Source organism: Calonectris borealis, chromosome 23 (assembly GCF_964195595.1).
Source record: "Calonectris borealis chromosome 23, bCalBor7.hap1.2, whole genome shotgun sequence".
In the NCBI taxonomy this organism is placed as follows: domain Eukaryota; kingdom Metazoa; phylum Chordata; class Aves; order Procellariiformes; family Procellariidae; genus Calonectris; species Calonectris borealis.
In genome coordinates, this window is record NC_134334.1 from 1,973,162 (window position 1) to 1,991,494 (window position 18,333).

General features: G+C 43.1%; 2 protein-coding genes across 8 annotated transcripts in view; one reads left to right on the forward strand and one right to left on the reverse strand.

Annotated features, from left to right (window-relative positions):
• PANK4 (pantothenate kinase 4 (inactive)) overlaps positions 1–3,549 on the forward strand; it is a 27,223-nt gene extending 23,674 nt beyond the window's left edge. For 2 of the 4 annotated variants that reach the window (XM_075172213.1, XM_075172215.1), the window contains exons 18-19: positions 408–476; positions 1,060–3,549. In XM_075172213.1, coding sequence (XP_075028314.1) covers positions 408–476; positions 1,060–1,273 — 283 coding nt within the window. In that variant the 3' untranslated portion in view covers positions 1,274–3,549. The other 2 variants (XM_075172214.1, XM_075172216.1) reach the window with 2 other exon arrangements.
• On the reverse strand, positions 1,480–16,941 carry LOC142092345 (putative glutamate receptor). 4 transcript variants are annotated; one of them, XM_075172223.1, is made up of 12 exons: positions 16,806–16,899; positions 14,523–14,630; positions 11,457–11,488; positions 9,266–9,325; positions 8,280–8,459; positions 7,227–7,453; positions 6,277–6,374; positions 5,538–5,755; positions 4,738–4,963; positions 3,906–4,153; positions 3,207–3,330; positions 1,480–2,247 (listed from the first exon to the last, which is right to left on the reverse strand). In XM_075172223.1, exons 2-11 carry the CDS (start codon positions 14,593–14,595, stop codon positions 3,229–3,231), a joined length of 1,464 nt encoding a protein of 487 aa, XP_075028324.1. In that variant the 5' UTR covers positions 14,596–14,630; positions 16,806–16,899; the 3' UTR covers positions 1,480–2,247; positions 3,207–3,228. The 4 variants fall into 4 exon arrangements, with proteins under 4 accessions (XP_075028324.1, XP_075028323.1, XP_075028322.1 ...); XM_075172222.1 differs by lacking the exon at positions 16,806–16,899 and adding an exon at positions 14,719–15,172 and having other exon boundaries at positions 3,187–3,330; XM_075172221.1 differs by lacking the exon at positions 16,806–16,899 and adding an exon at positions 14,719–14,973.
• Positions 16,942–18,333: the final 1,392 nt, after the last annotated feature.

Genomic DNA, 18,333 nt, shown 5'->3' on the forward strand with positions numbered 1-18,333 from the left:
AACTGTGTTTATTAGTGTCTGAAATCTGCAACCTGGAAGTAAGATAAGGCAGATAATTTACTTTCTTTAAGGTGAAAAATTTAGAAATCAGATCTTTCTTGAACATTGATAATTATATTTCTTGTCTGTGTCTTCCCTGATAAGCACTCAAGCTACTAAAACATAAATTTGCTATGTTAAAAAGACTAGCGGGAAATACATATATTTCACATATAGAGTATCCCCACTAATAGGACTAAAATAATCCTTTTGCTCAAGGAAACATTATGTTTCTTGGGGAAGTCCTAGCAGGAAAAGAAGCCTTTGCAAAGAATACTTAGATATTCGTTGTCATCTGGCTTATTACTGTATTTGCGTGACCCTGTTGAGGTAGCTGCTTGACTTTCCTGTCTTTTTTTAAAATAAAGATCCGCACTGAGGGAAGAGAAGCTGCTGTTGGTGCAGACAGGTTCGAGTTCTCCATGTCTAGATCTAAGGTATATTGGCAAAGTACCAATTTGTTATTTGTCTCCATCAGGTGCAGGATGTTCAGAGACTTGGCTCTGGAGTAGCTCAGCCACCTTTCCTGATATGAATCACTTTTGCACAACCATGAAGAGTTGCTTAGTCTGTATTTACAGGCTTGTACTATTGATCAAGCCTTACTAGGTGGACATCTTATTTATCACGTTTGTGTTCAGCAATGACACATCGTCAGTTCCATGAGCAGCTTAGTTATGGATGATGTAAAATCCTGCACCTGACCAAGAAATCCACTTGACTATAAGAAGCATTTCGTGTTGTTAACCTATTTATTTTTAATGAGTCTCTACTGGAGAGAACTTACCTGTGTTTTCTGGGAAATCCCAATTCTGCGTGCATTTAACGAAGCTTTTAAAATTACATTTCAATCTCACTGCCTTTGATTTAAAGTGTTCCTCTTTCTTGGCATCAGTAATTCCTTCCAAAATTCCATATCCCACCACGTTTTATGGAAATGATAAAGCCCCTAGAACAGCCTGTCTTTCATTTGTAGCGTGTATAAGGATGACTGCTTCTAAACCAGACCTCTCGTTTCAGCCGTCTGGATAAAGGCTTGGCTGTGCTGGTCAGAGAACGCAAGACAGACTTGGTTATCATTGAAGGCATGGGCCGCGCCATCCACACGAATTACTACGCGGCTTTGAAGTGTGAGAGCCTCAAGCTTGCTGTTATCAAAAACTCCTGGCTTGCTGATCGTCTTGGAGGGAAAATTTTCAGTGTCATTTTTAAGTACGAAGTGCCATGTAAATGATATGAAGCTGGTCAACTGGGAGAACAGGAGCAACAGAATGGACTTGCACTAGTTTTACTTTAACTGTAAAGAATGTATTTTTATTACAACAGGGAAAAGAGTTCACAGGAAATTCCGTATTTATATTGTGCTTTTGTGACTTAAAAAGCAACAATATGATTCACGCTATAGTATACACACTCAAATATATATATGTATATCACTCATTGTTTATTTTGGTAAGTGTTTATTTTAATGCTGCAGTATTTGTGATGAAAAGACTTTATTTTTTTGTTCTGTGAGACATTCATATAGAAATATATTTAAATGTCAATGAAACCTTTTTTTATACATCTCTGCCTACTCTGCCAGCAATGACATGGCACATACCAAATAGTTTTTAAAGTGCTGAGTGAATCTGACATTGCATTTTCCATGTCAGCTTTTAAACTTACCTACAATGTTTCATGCTCTTTGCAGTTAATTTGATTGAAGGACTGATCCACCTTCTAACCTAACAAACATTGCTTAAGCTGTATCTAAAATAGAACTGTCGTGAACTGAGAGCACGTAGCAGATAACTGAACACCACAGCACTAGTTTACCAACAGTTGGAAGAACTTGTAACTCCTGTTGCTTTCACTCTTTGTTCTTGTTAGCAGTTGGGCGGGAGGGGAGTTCTGCACCTATACTAAATTACGTAGCAGTAGTTGGAAGTTGAGGCTCACTAAGTTACCCTCAAAGCGAGTGTGTAGTGCTTTATTCAGGAACACCCAGCTATTTTCCTGTCACAGGCATGTTAGTTTCTGTTGCCTTCAGTTATTTAATGCTGGAACTGATAAGAATTAGTCTCTTTGTTCATGCAGTGCAGTTAAAGCCATTTCCAAGTAACTGAATTTGCGTTTTTTTTCCTCCATCAGATGTGCAGTGCATAAATGGAGTGATTTAACCATGAATTTGCAAAACAGCGTGTGCATGCATCTGTCATTCCAGCTCTGCAATGAAAAACAGCTTAATTAGAAAACTATTTAATATGCAGCTGAGATAACTCTTCCCCATGAATTTCAAAGATTCTTCATTGAGAGCAAGAGAATAATGCAAAATACCCATTACTCACTGCCTCACCCTTGCCTGGTGAACTTGTACTTTGTTTTAATTGACTGATTACCAGACTTCATGCGCTGGTACTGTTGGATTTCACCTATCAGTCTTCTTCCTAAATACTTCCTGATCAGGTTAACTAGGACAAAACATCCTCTATAGCTAAAGAGTGAAACTTATCCTATGATGGAAAACTGACAAAGGACAAGTCCATGTCTTGCATTTCTTAAGTCTAGTAGTTCCTTAACTGCGTGGTCTCCCTTTCTCGGGTTTTAGGCCACTGCAAAGAATGCAGTTCAGTCAGTCATGCATTTTTGGGGTTTATGCAACAGTACTGTCGTTTCTGATTCAGAAATGACCTTCACAGTGACCAGCATCTTCTGCTTGGAAGAGGGGAGAGTACAGTCTATTTATAACTAAAATGTTTAAGAAGTAGTTGTTCTTGATTAGAACAGTCAGATGAGAGCTTTAAGTTTCAAGATTGTACCTCATACTGTAATTAGTAAGCAGAGGCTTCATATTAACCTATCCCAAGTCACTTACTCCTACAGGCATTCATGTACTTACATAGTAAACTTCTAAACTAAATACGGATCCACCATCTTAACAACTTGGTAAAATAAAGTTGAGATGGCTAACCTCCCTTATTTTTAACATTTACACTCTATCTCTTATCAATTTAAATCCTTCCAAGCCACTTAATTTTCTTCTGTATCCAGCTCCACCACCAATCCAGAAGTGCTCTCTGTCTGTGTTTGTAATTAGAAAACTAACACTCTAGACTTGCAGAAAAACATCTTTCTGCAGTGATGTAGTTCCTATGAAATACATACGGTATAAACCTAATACATGCCCGTTCCTTAAGCAAAAAATTCTTAAGCATTAGCCCTCCCTGAAGTCTCCTGGCTTTGTCTTGTATTTTCTTTTATGCGTAGACGAGTGCACATTTCTTCTGTGAAAACGGAGCAACAAGATTTCTGAAAAACAAAAGGGGGGGGGAGGAAACAAGGGGGTGAGTTGTTCTGTATCACAGAATCCACCTTTTAAGTGTGCACAGCCCATCCGTTGGAATGGATGGAGAACAGGATCATCAAGGTGCACATTCAGATACTAGTGCAGTTTCATTTACATGTGTTTTCCTGCTTGTCAAATGACTTAAGAATAGCCATACTTGAGAATAAACTTGTTATTGATGATTTACTGTCCTCTGTACACACTCAGCATGTTGGAATGCCCTTTGGCTGCCTCGGAATTACAGTAAATGTTTCTACTTAATATTTGGGGGGGTGGGGTTGTTATTTTATTATTGTTACCCTGTTCAGGCTACAAAACTGTCACACAGCCCAAGCTATGAAGTGTCAGAGCTTTAAGGAGTAAATACACAGCATGTCTTCCCCCCTCACCCTCGCCACACTGCGTTGTTTTCCTTAGAAAAAGCAAGATCGCGATGGGAATCCAGCATTGTGCAGAGCGGAGCACTGGTGCCTAGCTTGTCCACGCTAAACAGAAGGGACGCAGGGAAGGAGGACAGGAGATAATAACCGTCACCCACCTTTACGTGTCCAGCAGCATGTCTGCTCTTATTTGACAGCTCCACCACGGCTGCAATCACTCCCAATGCGAGGCCAATCGCAAGAGTAAGAAAGAGCCCACCCAGAGCCTGGGGCTGCAGAGGACTCCATCTGTCTCTACTTTTGTGAAGGCAACTGGTCTCCCACCACTTGTTACGCAAGTAGTCAAGATCACCCGATTCACGCAGTTTGAGGACAGCAATGGAGAGCTTCTTCGTCCACAGGGATGCTGGCAGCGGCAGAAGGAAAGAGAGAAGAGCATGGGAGAGATCACAGCCACTATAACACTTTTAAGCAACCCGCTGCTATACTACCCAGCAGGGGTGGCCGGGTGCCGCCGCCCAGATGGTCGTTCTGCACACAGAGCGCAACAGACGAAGCCAAGTGCTTTTCCTGGGTAACAACCATTCCCGTCCCATCCACAGAGCAGAGCAACGACAGAGGGAGGGTACTTTGAGAAATACAAGAGAACAACCTGTCTGCCCTGCTAACTGCATCAGGAGCTCTGCATTACTGGGACTGAGGCAAAACCAAAACAAAACCAAAAAAACCCACGGGAACCAATGACACCCGAGAGTTGGAATTTTTTGCAGTTCAAAGTAAGAGTGAGCGCTAGTGATAATTCATCTACAGAATTAAAACACTGCATAGCAGGGCTACCAGTTTGTTCATACTGATCATTAGTGTTAATGCAGGAAACGTGCGCAAGTGTCAGTCTTGGCTACGCCAGGCTTTTTGCTCTGTCCATCTGCTACTTCAGACCCATGAAATCCAAGTGGGGAAGTGGGACAGAAGTGGTGCACAATGACTAACCCTGGGCAGTGGCAATGCCAAATCCTCTGGCTCCGATAACTTCAGGGGCCCTGATCAAATTGCAGTGCCTGGCAGCTGCAAGGTCTTGAGAGATCGATTCACCAATGAAGGCGTAGTTTGATTCCATCACACGTTGAACTGCTTCCTGGTAGGTTTTGACTAAAACGTGGTCTCGTCTCTTGTCCATATATTCATAGATCATCTGATGGATAGGATTCTTGGAGTTCTGCAGCCCAAAAATCCAAGTGTCAAACTGAAGTGTAAAACAATCATCCGAAAAAATCTGCATATATGTGCAATGATTGCAAAACAATTTGGAGAATAAGAGTACTTAAACCATTGCCTTTTGAGCCCTCTGTACTGAAAACTAGCACATAGCTCGTGCAGATTTCCTCTCTAACACACAGTAACAGTGTTACAGGGATATAAGTATTAAATATTTCACACACCCCCCCCCTCAAAAACAACCTTTGCAGGCATCCAGTGAACGTACCCAGAAATTACCTACGTCAGTCCTCGTGTTCAAGGTACACAAGGATAACCCCTGAAGACTAGCACCGCTTTCTTAAAAGAGAATACACTATATAGTCCTCTGCATGCTTTTCTCTCTGAGAGAAGGTGGAAAAAGAGATGAACAAAACAACAGATACCAATCACATTATTTGAAGTATTACAGGAAAACTGATGGAGTCTGCAGTGATGAGGGTGGTATAAGGACCAACAGGCGTGAGCTAGACAGCTTGGCCCCAGCTTAGCAGTTCTACGGCACGCGTGTATGTGCACAACAAGATTCTCTGCACCTTGAAGAAGTAGAAAGTAGAGGAGCCGTCCAGCGTCCCAAACTCAAGCTTTCTTTGCTTCACAAGATCTTCAAAAGTCTGGATTGGGAGCTGCTCGCTGCCAGAGCTCAGCAGAGCGGTGAAGTTGGCGATGTAGGCAGCCAGCAAGGCGATGGTGAACAGCCACCAGACGGCAGCGATGACCCGCACGGAGAGCGCTTTGGGCCGAGGGGTGACACCTGCACGAACAGAGGAGCCGATAAAATGTATGGGAGGTGACGAACTTTAGATCCATGAGCCTGAGTTAAAGACTTCCCTTTAAATAAAGGCCAAAAGTGCAGAACTTGCCCTGCAGCTACTTAATGCACGAACCTGAAAAGACCTACTGTGGCTGGTTTGAACTGCATCAAAACTGCACGCAGTGCAGAGTTGAAGCAATGTCAGTGGCCAAAAACAACAATAAAAAACTCCACTCTACAAAGCACCGGTGCAATGGTTAGCTTGACATTCCCTAAAGTAATTGTTACAGCAGAAAATATGCAGTCCTCAACTGAAGGCAGCCCTCTCTACAATTCCAACAAGTCTGTAATCAGAACTCCCCAAACTGGGAGTTTTAGTGCTGCCAGGTGTCCCTATTGGAAGGTCTTTTCCCTCAACAGGGTAGCACACCGTGTTACAGACAGATGAGAGCTGGATATACAATCAGCGTAAAAAACCATGCTGCTCCCAGAGCTGCTTTGTTGCAGTTCTCCCAGCTCACCTTGCAGGGCAAGTGCTCCTGCTCCAAACCAGAGGCTATTTAAGAAGGTAAAGTGGTTCTCTTCACTCTTTGGCTCATTCCATTCACAGGGGCTCAGTCTGTGGGAAAATGACAGGATAAAACCAGACATTCGGGGGAAAAAAAATATAAATAATCCTGCAGCGTGACTGCAGCAGTGCAGACAGCCTGGAAATGCCCTTTCCTTCCATGGTAGCTCCTCCTCCGCCTGAGTTCCAGTTTAACCAGTGCAGAGGAAAGCACACCTGCTCAACGCCTTAAGCAGTTTGCAACAGTGATGGCTCAGGGGGTCCTGTCACAGGTTTGCCAGACACTTTCTTCCTGAGCCATGGCATAATCTAGTCTCCCTGAGTGGCAATATCGACTCTGTCCGTAATATCAGACTGCAGGCTGCTCCTTGGAGCAAATCCTTACCTATAAAGATTGTGCATAAAACTAGAAAAGCAGCAATAGAGCTTCTGTTCAGACTGCAGCTGCAGAGAGCCTTAGTGCAGCCTAATCAAGAAAGGGGGAGAAAGCTGAATCTCCTGGGAAGCGGGTGGAGTGGTGGCAGAGAGAATCTCTCCCACAAGTCAGTGCAGGATACAGTGCATAAGATACACCGGGAGAGAGACCTGCACGTAGGAACATGGTCGCAGTTCAAAACAAACTCTGACGAAAGCAAGAAAGAGCAGTTGAAGTACAAACACACAGTCCTTTTAGCAACCCTCGGTAATCCACATCGAGAGATAGGGTGCTCTTCGTGGGCAGATCCTACTCTTAACGCTGTCTTAATCTGACATGACTTAAGCTTTATTAGCCCTGGTTCTGGACCTGTACAGAAGATTTCCCAAAGCAAAATGCACCCCGGTACTTTCTTTAAAACTGAGATCTCTTAATAGCTGAGAAAGCAGTTGACTTGAACAAAATCTGTGAAACAAATTCATTTATACCTGGCAACAAGAAAGAGGCAGAAGCTCGTCAGCACATAAGCAAATAAAAGGCCAGTCCAGGTCTCCTTGCTGAAAGGAGCCAGGAAGTGGAAGAAAGACATCTCCTGAGAAACGGTGTCTTTTCGAAGCAAGATTCCAATCCCAGTCTGCAGGAATGGTGTGGTGAAGGAGACCACTTCTTCCCTTGCTGACGTGACTGTCAATGGAGCCACTGCAATGTCTGCTTCCTATAAGATGGAGATAAAAAATAATCAATCATCCAACCTACCTGAAGATTTCTGTCACTCAAACAGAATGCTTCCCAGCTGAGTGGGCAGATATCTACATGGCAAATCACTTCTCTCTGTCAACAGACAGCTATCATCTTAAGACTGTGAGCTCCAAGAAATAGAATAGTTTTCCATTTTGCATTGTTCATAATGGGGTGCTGGTTGGTATCTGGGGCTTCTGGTTTCCTACCACAGCATCACACACACAAGCTGAGGCTGTGCACCATAAACCACATGGCTTTTGTTTACCAAAAACAGAAGGCATGTTCCTTTCTTTTTCTGGCTGCAGCATCTACATGACTGGCAGCTGGACACGGTACCGAGTTCAGAGGAGCAAAGAAGGTTTAATTCAAATGTTACCAACAGATGACAGAATGCTAGCCATAGGGAATGGCACATGATGGGGTAAGATGTGCATTCAAGCATCTCCTTGAGGAGTCTAAGCGATTACCATTCTGAAAGAGACAGGTTTCACCTACTGGTTAAGTTCAAGGTAAGTTTTAAGTTCAAGGCAAGTTTTCCCTAAAGCCATTGTCTTTGTTTCATTAGTGAGCTAAGATGACTGGACAGTCTCTCAGACTGTGAAGAAACACTGGGTAGCCTCTGAGACAAGACAAGCACTGCACCAGGAGTGCCTTGTTGTAACGATGATTTCCTGCTATGGCCATTGTCTCCGTGTCTCCATATTTGCAGGACAAAACCAACTGCAAGTGAAGTCCAAGAGCTGCTAGCTGTTCTTTCCTTCTAGAGCTGCAATTTGTCAAAAATATAAATTGAAAATTACCTGTCTCAAAATCTCGCCAATCATCCCTGTCCAGTTCCCACTGGAAGAGACGGCACCATACTGCCCATCTCCCACCACCTTCACCTTGTAGCTGAAGTGAAGCATTGCAGCAAGTGCTTTCAGCAAATCAATGCAGTATCCCTCCAGTTCTGCACTTCTCACCATGACGTAAGGATCTTCCTGCACATTGAGGGAAAAATATACAATTACATGCTCCTACAGGCCGCAGCACAACCGATTGTGAAGTAAACCATTTTTTTGGCAAACCCTCCCCAAAGACCTCTATCTACATTATCGGGGGGACAACATTTCCAAACCTGAAAGACATTCACTGGAGTCATGTGCCACCACTAGTCGCAGACTACAGCTCCAGCAGGACAGCTGCATTCTGCAAACCACGTGTACCACAGAAGTGATCATCTCTTCTCAGCCTAAAAGCCCAAATACATTTCATTTGGCCCAACAAAGCATCAGATGAGGGTCACATGCTGGTGCAGGACCTGACATCAGAATCAGAAAATTTACTGCTGCAGCTTCTTCTGAATAGTCCTGCTTGTCTGCTGCACGTGGTAATGCATTTTGGGTTTCTTATAGCCTGTTTTTAATCCCTGCACATGTGTGATCTTTACATATTTCCACTGCAGGACAGAAACAACTTATAGGTAACATGACAACCCTTAGATGTAGTCCTCAACAGAGTGAAGAGGCCTGCCTGTCTTCAGAGAGCAGTCATTTATAGACATGTATGCCCAGTCCATTTTGTGGGCTGACTTTGACAGCCCTCGAATCCTCCCATCACAAACTACAGAAGCTTGCACCTCTACACCGCTGAGCCAGCACTCCAAAACCACTGCCTCTGATGAACAGGGACATCAGTGTCAAAGACAGCCCAAAAAAGCACCTGCAAATATATGGGTGGAAAAAAAAAGGCAAAGTATAATTCCAGCTATCTCCCAGCCACTATCGCTGTTGTGTCACTGCCTTACCAGGATTGTTGTGACAGTCAAAGTTGGAAGACCCGCTTCTGGTCCCCTTGAGTCAGTGCCCTGCAAATCAAAAAACGAAGAAGAAATAAGTGGACTTCAAATTCCCAGACACGGCCCCACTTAGCTAGGGCTTACGTTATGACTTGGGGTGGGTGTCGGGGGTGCGTGTGCGTGTGCTAAACCAGCTATAAATCTGCCCCTGTATGCTGCAGCACTCTCACCACCACTGTTCCCTAACAGTAATTAATAAATCAAAGCATTTCACTTTATTGCGTGTTGTCAGCGTACTTTGTCTGAATAAAAATCACTTTAAATGTCGCAATTCTTCAGATACAGAGTGCATACAGTCTTCCAAAGAGATCAATTCATGTTGCTGACAAAACAGCAGCCAGTTAAGGTCTCATTAGAGAGCAATTCCAGGAGACGTAGAACAGTAGGAAACCTTTTTTTTTTTTTTTGAGGATTTTTGAGGATTTGAGCTTTGTCTTTGAAAAGCTTTCTGTGATCAGAAGTTACCTAATGCAGAGTGTTCTGGAAGCAGTGTTGTTATTGCCAGATAAGCTACAATTTGCTCTTAGATAAAAGCAAAACCCACACGTTTCTTTTCAGGTCTGTTTAGAATATTTATATCTACTGAACAAGAGGGTGAATAAAACAAAAGACCAAAAAATCCTGGCCTATCCCTCTCACTTGGCTTCACCCACTACTTACCGAAGGTTTCAAAATGGTTCTTAAGAAAATCTCAACGTACTACAACTCTTGTAAATACACCAGAAGAGTATTTTATTGGGCAAAAGTTGCAGAGTTTCGGTAGCAGAAGGGTGGGTAGGGGTGACCTCTGCAGGAGATCATGAACTGCCCAGTGCTGGACACAGCCATTTCAAGCTGGCTTAGAAATGGACAAAACAGACCCACAGGGCACCAAAACTGAATGAATCAGACAAGTTCATGGTTCCTGTGCAAAATCTTCTTTAAAAAAGGGTGGTAACTGCTCGATGAGAGACAAGGCTAGAGCAGGAAGAGACACAAAAGACAATGTCAGGTCAGGAGAGTTGCCCAAGCAGGGGCAAAGGAGAAGTAAGAAAGCTACCAGAGCAGGAGGGACAGCAGGGTGGGAGAAAAGCCAAAGAAGAAGAGCTGCCCCAAGCAGGAGCAGAAGCACAAGAGCCACCCCAAGGAGGGACAGAGAGGAGACGCAGGAGGAGGTACAACTGTAACGGGGCTGCTGTCAGTGGAGGAACCTGCACAGGAGCAACTGAGTGGGAACCGTAAAACACTGACCCCAATCTCCCGAGCCACCTTGTTGCCTCACCAAAGGGACCGAGTATAAAATGCAATGAGGGGACCGGAGACCAGGAAGAGAGGAGGACAAGAGGGGAGTTGAGATGTGTTTCTCTGGGGTTTTTTGTTTGCTTGGGTTTATTTCTCAATGCTGGAATCAACAATTGGAGGTTTATGCCAATTGAAACTGACTGAAATTCCATGACTTTCCCAAAAACTCTCTTTTTGACATGTCAGGCATCCAGCACACTTTGAGATCGAGAAATGAGCTGAGATTCAGGTGACAAGTTCTGTCTCTACCTATGCCATTTGGACGATTGATTTCATTTCCCAATGCTTCCATAACCAACACTCCCATCATTTTTGATTGGAAAGTCTTCAGGACAAATACTGTTCTGCACTATGTGAATACGTACATGTTCTAGCAGGTTAGATTTTAAGTGACATTTGCCATCTTTCTTCTAAAGCCTGAGGAATTACGTCCCACACAGACCCTTTTTATGTTAAGTGCAAACTTTTGGAAATAAAACACACGCCTTAAGAACTAGTAAAGGTATCTCTGCATGTTCATCTGTGTCTGAATTTTCTTCGTTCATAATGATCATAAGTGATGGAATAATTATGAGGTTTAAATTCTACAAGCCATGAAGACAGGCCTATAGGCAGATTCTTCCCTGGGGCATGACTGAATTTTGAATTCTGGACAAAAAATTGAGTTAAAAAAAGCATAGACACACAGACAGACTTAGAAATGGCCATCACTAGCCCTGAAAAGTATACTGAAAATAATAACTCTTCACAGATTAAAAGCATTGCACATTATGACCCCATCTATTTCTGGATTTAAAATGTAAGACCTTCTGCATATATGTCTTCATTGGTAGCTCTGCACCAATGAACTTAAACATACCTTACTGACAGCATCATCATTCCTTGTAGCTCCTGAAAAAAACCAACAACAAAATCAACTTCTTGCAGGGCTTATATTTACAGCTCCTTAAAAGTGAAGTTTCATACCCTCGTTTCATATTGCACTAAAATAAACAGAATGATTATCCTTGACTCACAAGCTCACAGTGCAGTTGACCTGCAGCAGTTTGTCAGGTTTGTTTCCTCATTCACAGCACAGCATTAGTGCGAAACAAACAGAAGCAGAAATAGACTCAGCAGATTCAGGCTGCAGAAGGTTCTACTTGTAACAATGATTATGGCTGTCACTCACACATCGAGGAATGGATTCTGCAGAATCCATTGCCTTACTTCCTTATTGCCCTCCCTGACAAGGTGAAAAGCCAGCCCTCCTGCTACTTCACACAACTCAGATTTCCTCCTAACTCCTGCAAAATCTTGTCTATACCCCAAAGGAAAGGCGCTCTAAACAACCGAAAGTTCATCACCATTAAGTTCCAAGACAGTAGTTTTTCTTATTCTTCCCTTCCCCTACTAATGATAGGTTCCTACGGTCAACGCAGCCAAAGGGGTTGCAACCACTGGAGTAGAAACCCTTCTCCACCATGTCCTGCTCCGTTCCCCCCTCAAATTATAAGCACCCTGACTTTTCATTCCTGTGAAAATTAAAACCTCCAAAAGGACCATGACCAAAACCAGGAACCAACAATGACAGCGCTAAAGAAAGAGGGAGCAGGAAGCCCATCTTGTATTGCCTGTTTTCTCTATCCCACCAAGGAATAGAGAGTAAGGGAATCACATAAAATTGACAAAGAGTTTAAGTGTGATGAGAGCCCGCGCAACCCTGTAGACTGCATTGGAGTGAACACCAAATGCCAAATTGTTAAATCCGCTATTGACCTTTTCTGTATTACTTCTCCCTCCTATGCCTCAGTTTCCCATTTTTAAAACAGAAGTAATGATATGCCCCTCTTTGGTAAAAACACCAAGATCCACCTGTAAAAGTACTATTATTGAGGTTAATCACGCTTCTGGGTTCTACTCTCTCCTCTGCCGTGTGACTTTTAGCAAGTCCTGTTACATTATTTTATCCACTGCTTCTCCTTTCATAATACTCAGGAGAATACCTCAATCCCACCAACCGACAATTGTGTCAATTTATGACTCATTAATTACCCAGGATGTTTCTTCTAGAACGTGCACAGCATTGCTCCTGGGAATCAAAGAATTCACAGTGCAAAAGCCAAAAAACCCTCAAGATAAAACAAAAAATTTAGGGTGTTTTCATTCTTTCAAGCAAAAGCTGTGAGTTTTTCATTAAATATAACAACATATTCATTCATTATGTATTATTCATTCTTCGGTTTTGCATTTTCTGGCCTTGTGCTGAACTCTACATTATTGTAAAACAAAACCTGCTTTTTCCCTCTCCACTACAGTTCTCCATGGGAGCTGGAAATCTTCACAAAGGAGTTCTCTGGTCTCCCTTTAGAAACTCATTAAAGCCAGTAAAAGCTTTTTGAGGCTCCTTTTTGAAGACCTGCTAGGGTTTCTTGGAAGAAAACAGCCTGTACTGAGGGCTTCAGCTCCCCCACAGTGGCACTGGATGCAGCTGTTCAAAGCCCCATTGTCAGAACTCCTGAAAGGACCATAAGTAATCAAGTTGCAGCACTAACTCAAGTTCATTGCAGTGACACTTCTCAGAAGCCAAGTCCTCGTTGTGAGAATCCTTTGTGAGAGTCGACAAAAACATAAGACAAAGAAAAGAGGCTCATCCCTCCACTGTTGTTCCCCAAAAACCGGTGGCTGCAGGAAATGACTGTGGTTGCAAAAATCAGCCTTGTCCTTACCCCTTCTACTCCAAGCATGCCCAGCCTTCTAATGGGAGATGACTCCCTGCTTAACTTCATGTGAAAAAGCTTGTAGCACTGTTAAGAACTGGCCACCTCACCCCAGTTTTCTCCCCCATCCTCCCTCTCTAGGCTAGTACCCTTGCCTTTGCACCCTTTGCCAGCATTTCGCCTTTTGCCGCTCTCCAGGAGAGACAGCCGAACGGAAAGAAGAGGCGATGGGTCAGGTGGATTGCAGCTTTGGAGCACACTGGGACATTCAGGGCGAGAGAACTCTCAGTATGAGAGAATTTGACCATCGTCACAGAAGCAAACGGCTGAAGTGTCTGTCACCTGAGGTGAACTGCTGCGACCACTGCTATGCGTCACCTCCTCCGGGTAGGTGGGAGATGGGTGTGTGAGCTGGAGAGGAGAGGCAGCAGGGGAAGTGAAGTTGCTCGCCCAACCCCCTAAGCAGAGAACCAATTTTTATCTCCCAGTAATTTTGCAAGGTCAAGCTACTCCTTAGCCTGGGTCTGGACTCCAGACACAGAACACCAAAGGCCACGATAAGATCGAAACAATAGCATTTGTTGCCAGTTGCAAAAGCAAGCTCCCCAGCCCCGCACGCTGGGAGCAAGTGTGACCCCACTGGCTGATGACTGTGCAGAAGCCCCCGGCCCGCTCCTACTACTGTCCCTTAGGAACTTCAGGGGGAATGTAGCCCTACCCTTTGTCTACAAAAAGTCTGGGGACTCACAGAGCTGGCAACTTCAATGCACTAAATCCCCTCTTCTTCCCAAAACATGCCATGAGCAGAGGGGCTAAAGTAAGATGGAAAACATTACTCACAGAAGAACAAGTTAATCAGCGTACCTTGCTGCAATTCAAGGGACCATAGACTCAAAAGAGTGCAGCTTTAACCACAATAATGGTGTTCAAGGACAGCTAACCACGCGTTTTCCAGGCTTTTTTGTCTTCCCTGATCTCTGTCATCTGATTTACAACTATAGCAGCAAAGACACTTAGTAACAGCACCCATAACATGATAAAGTCACTGTCAAAGGCTGTAACAAGGTAGGCCCCGGTGATGTCTTAATAACCAACTCGGAAGCAAATTCTTAGATCAAGACAAAATCCTGTAAGCCCTAGCAGTTAAAGACTGAACGAATTAACACTCTAAAGAAGAACAAAACCAGATTTGGATGCAGCCAGCATTTTTGGATCATTTTTCTCACCTGTCTGGCTTGATTCTCTCAGGAGCAGCACGGTTGTAATCACAGAGAACGTGAAGTGAAGACCTTTGTCCATTGGAGCAGAAATATCTACTGTCTGAAGGAAACTTCCTGCGAGAGATGAAAGGCAAGTAGTTAAAGCCGGTTTTACAATTCCTCATTGCTGGATTAAAATCAGCATGCCCCGGATTTTCTGTACCTCATTCTGAAGAGTCCCAATTCAAACAAAGGTCTCCAGGTGAAAACACAGCCACTTTTGAGACCAGCCGTAACAAATACTAAAGAAAAGATGCTGGTGCACACTTCACCGCGCACAAACCTACAAAGTGGGTTTCTCCGCTGGTTGTGGCGGTGTTTCTCTTCCAGCCGGCTCTCCAGAGAGGAGAGGCGTGCCGCAGCCGGCGTGCAGGCTCTGGAGAGCGGCAGCCGTCGGTCCGTGCAGTAACGAGGGGCTGAAGGGGCAGGCTGCCAGCGTTCGCAGGGAAAGGGAAGGAAGCGACTGCAGTGGGCTGCTCCCCAGTACCAGGCCCTTACGCTCTGAGAAATGGGAAGCTGCTGTTAAAGAAACTTTAGTAGCCAGCTGAGGCACTAACAAAACAACCCCCTCCAGGAGGTTCTCATTTGGGGGGCTTAAAAGCAAAACCTTAATTTCACTTTCCATTTGGGTTGCAGAAAACAAAGGTGTTTATTTCATTTGTGCCAAAATGATCTGAAACAGAGCTGTTTCACTCTGCATCAAAAGACATGAGAAATTGTTTCTGAAGCTCTCTTTTGTCTCAACCTCCTACTCTTAACTGAACAAGGGAAAAGGGGTAGGGGGGAGGAGGGTGATAAACCAGCATATTTTATTAACTTTTTTCATTTCAAACTCTACCACAAAATTTCTGCATGGCTTGAAACAACTTGTCATTGTAAAACAGCAACAGAACTATGAAAAACAATCAATGCCAGGTTATATTAAGTCTCAAGCTGCTGCAATATTTTTGATTGTATTTGTCATCATCATGTCAAACAAGGTTCAGGACACCATTACCCCAGAAACTATAAAAGCTGTATTAAAAATGCCCAAGAAAACTTACCATTTAGGACATTATGTAGGCAAAAAAAATCCTACATGTGGTACTACTTGCTTCTGACTGATGCTTAGAAAACACTGGCTTCAGTTAATCTTACCTCATCAACTTTTATGAAATTTTCCCCAAACCTGCACTCCTGTGAAAACTCTTGATGTTACACTCAGTAGTTTCCCTCACACATTTTCTCTACATTTTTCTCCTAATAAGAGAGGTGAATAAAATTTACACAGAAGATTCTTTCTGGGTTAAATTTAAATGCTGTCGTTTTTTGTTGTTGTTGTAAAAAATACTTCAAAATGGGAATATTTTCATCCTTGTTAAAGGATCAAAGAAGAGGACTACTATTTGAGTTATGGATCAGCCTACATTTTCTAAAAAGCAGTTGCAGAATATAGACAAAGTGGTAGCTACTGATAGCTGTTGCCAGAGCAGCACATGAACTGAACAGCTAAATCACCCACCAGAGCACATAAAGGAAAAGTAGCAGTAGTCTTCAGGTTGAGCCAGTGAGGAACTGCATTTTTCTTGGTAGATTTAACCTGTAAATTACTGCTACTTTTTCCTTACAATTCGGTACATATTACAAAATGATTTTTATTTCAAGTGGCCTCATTCAAAAAAAAGCTAATCGGAGCTGGTAATACATTGCTTGCATCACCTTGAAAAGGAAGAGTTGTTAACAGACTGTCTAAAAGAACAAACAGTGTAAATATGTGCAAAAAGAATTTTTGCAAAGGCTAATACACTTCCCTAGCTCTAATTTAATACTAGAGTCATTTAAGGACAAATGGAATCAGTTAGAGAATAACGGGAGGTTAGAGGGGTTTAGTGCCTCCCAGTGTGTGAAGAGCTCCTTCGATTAATGCTTAAATTAACCATTGCAATATCCATTCACCATCTACCTGAGGAGGTACTACAAAGTTTTCTCATGCTGGCTTTTCAGCAAAACAAACTAAGGATTTAAAAAGTTACTTCGCTAGAATCAGCTCTCGCTCTTCATGTTTTCAGTCTTTCAAAATGTAAACAAAAAAGACAACATTACTTCTCAACCAGTCTTCTGTACGCAGTGCTGAAGGAAGGCATCAGTATTAAAACAGCAGTGGAAAAGATGACAACCATCAGCTAGGAAGGAGACAGCCTGTTGCGCACAGGCTTTGATCCTTGTCATCTATTACAAGAACAGCAGTGATCGAAGGCAGTTCTCACTTACAGCAATTCCTTTAGCCTCTCCTAGATCCGTTTGTCTGACTGGGTACTAGCAGAAGCAACTCGATGAACAGGCACAATGAAACTGCTGGAACACTGAATGCTCACAGGCATTCAATACTATTATAAAGATAAAAGAGAGGGAGGAGCCAGGCTAAGGGGCTTCTGCAGAACATGCCAGCTCGTACTGCAGGCTCTAGGGGCACCTTGGGTTTGGGGAAGGAGAGAAGGAGACTACACCCAGCAAAAAGACAATGTTTGGAAGCAGTTTAGTCCGGCAGCTGACTACTACATTGAGACCCAGAAAATACTATTACTGGCCTGCTGTGTGGTCTTGTAGAAGTCCTCTCTCTTTAGAATAGTGTCCTATCAAGCTGTGCCCATTTCTCCTGTCTGTCGACAGTGTAAGCTGCTCAAGACTTTCTCCACTCTGTGACTGTCTTGGGAGATCCGCTGGGATACTCATGTATAACACCAAAAAACCCCCAAACTGTTACATACATCTAGTACTTCCTCGCAATGCCTAGACAGCTGAAGGAAGGCCTGATAAACCATTAAATTCCTCTCTGGATTGTACAGTTCTGTTGACTACACCGGCACAGAAGTGAAATTCTTGTTCCCTTCATCCTTCTATTTACTAGTTCCACTTCAAAAGCGAGCTGAAGTACAACGCTGCCAAGTGGCTGATTGTATTGGGCCAGGTCATTTATAAATACACACATCAAGGCACTGTAATAACAAAGAATTGCCTTCACAGGAATTCAGCAGAGTAAACTATTACAACTCATCCTGCAGGGGAGTTGGAACATGTCCACGCTTAAGTAAGAAACAAAAATTTACTCCCTACTTGACTTTAAGCACTATTCAAGATGGAAAACTCTCCAGCAGCCTGCACATCTTGGCGCCTTCCCTAAGCTTTTTCTATACATGCCACTGAGTAAATCAATTATTAAACATCAACACAGCTTACTTTCTGCAGAGTCAAAAATTGCTTACATTTCCGTAAAAAATGCTTAGAAGAATGCATTTGGTGAGGCTTGCCCTAACAGACTTCAAGGGCTTGACTCATAGCTCACTGCAATTAAGGGGAGTCCTTAGATCACTTTTAATGCACTTCAGACTCCCGATGGTGTTAATCATTCTTGCAATATAAATTATGGCAAGATCCTAGGATATGTTATAAACAATAATTACATCCTCTCTATAGGACAAAACAGAAAAGGAATCCAGAAAGATCTATTCAGCTTGGATTTCTCTCAGAGGCTTTGACCTGTTTACAGGTTCATTTCCAGGTGATATCTTTGGTAGTTTGAATGTGATTTGTTCTTCACGTTCTCACCTGATAGCTATGCCCTAGAGATTCTGGCAAAGGGCTGCATGTAGGGGGAAGTTAGCAAAAATCAGGTAAGCTGAGGTTTCCAGCTGCTTTTCATGAATATTTTCTAGGCTTTAAAAAGATGTACATTATGGTATGTGATTTTTCACAGCTGGCAGCTAACAAGGGCTGATAAGCTCAACTACAAGCAGCTGAA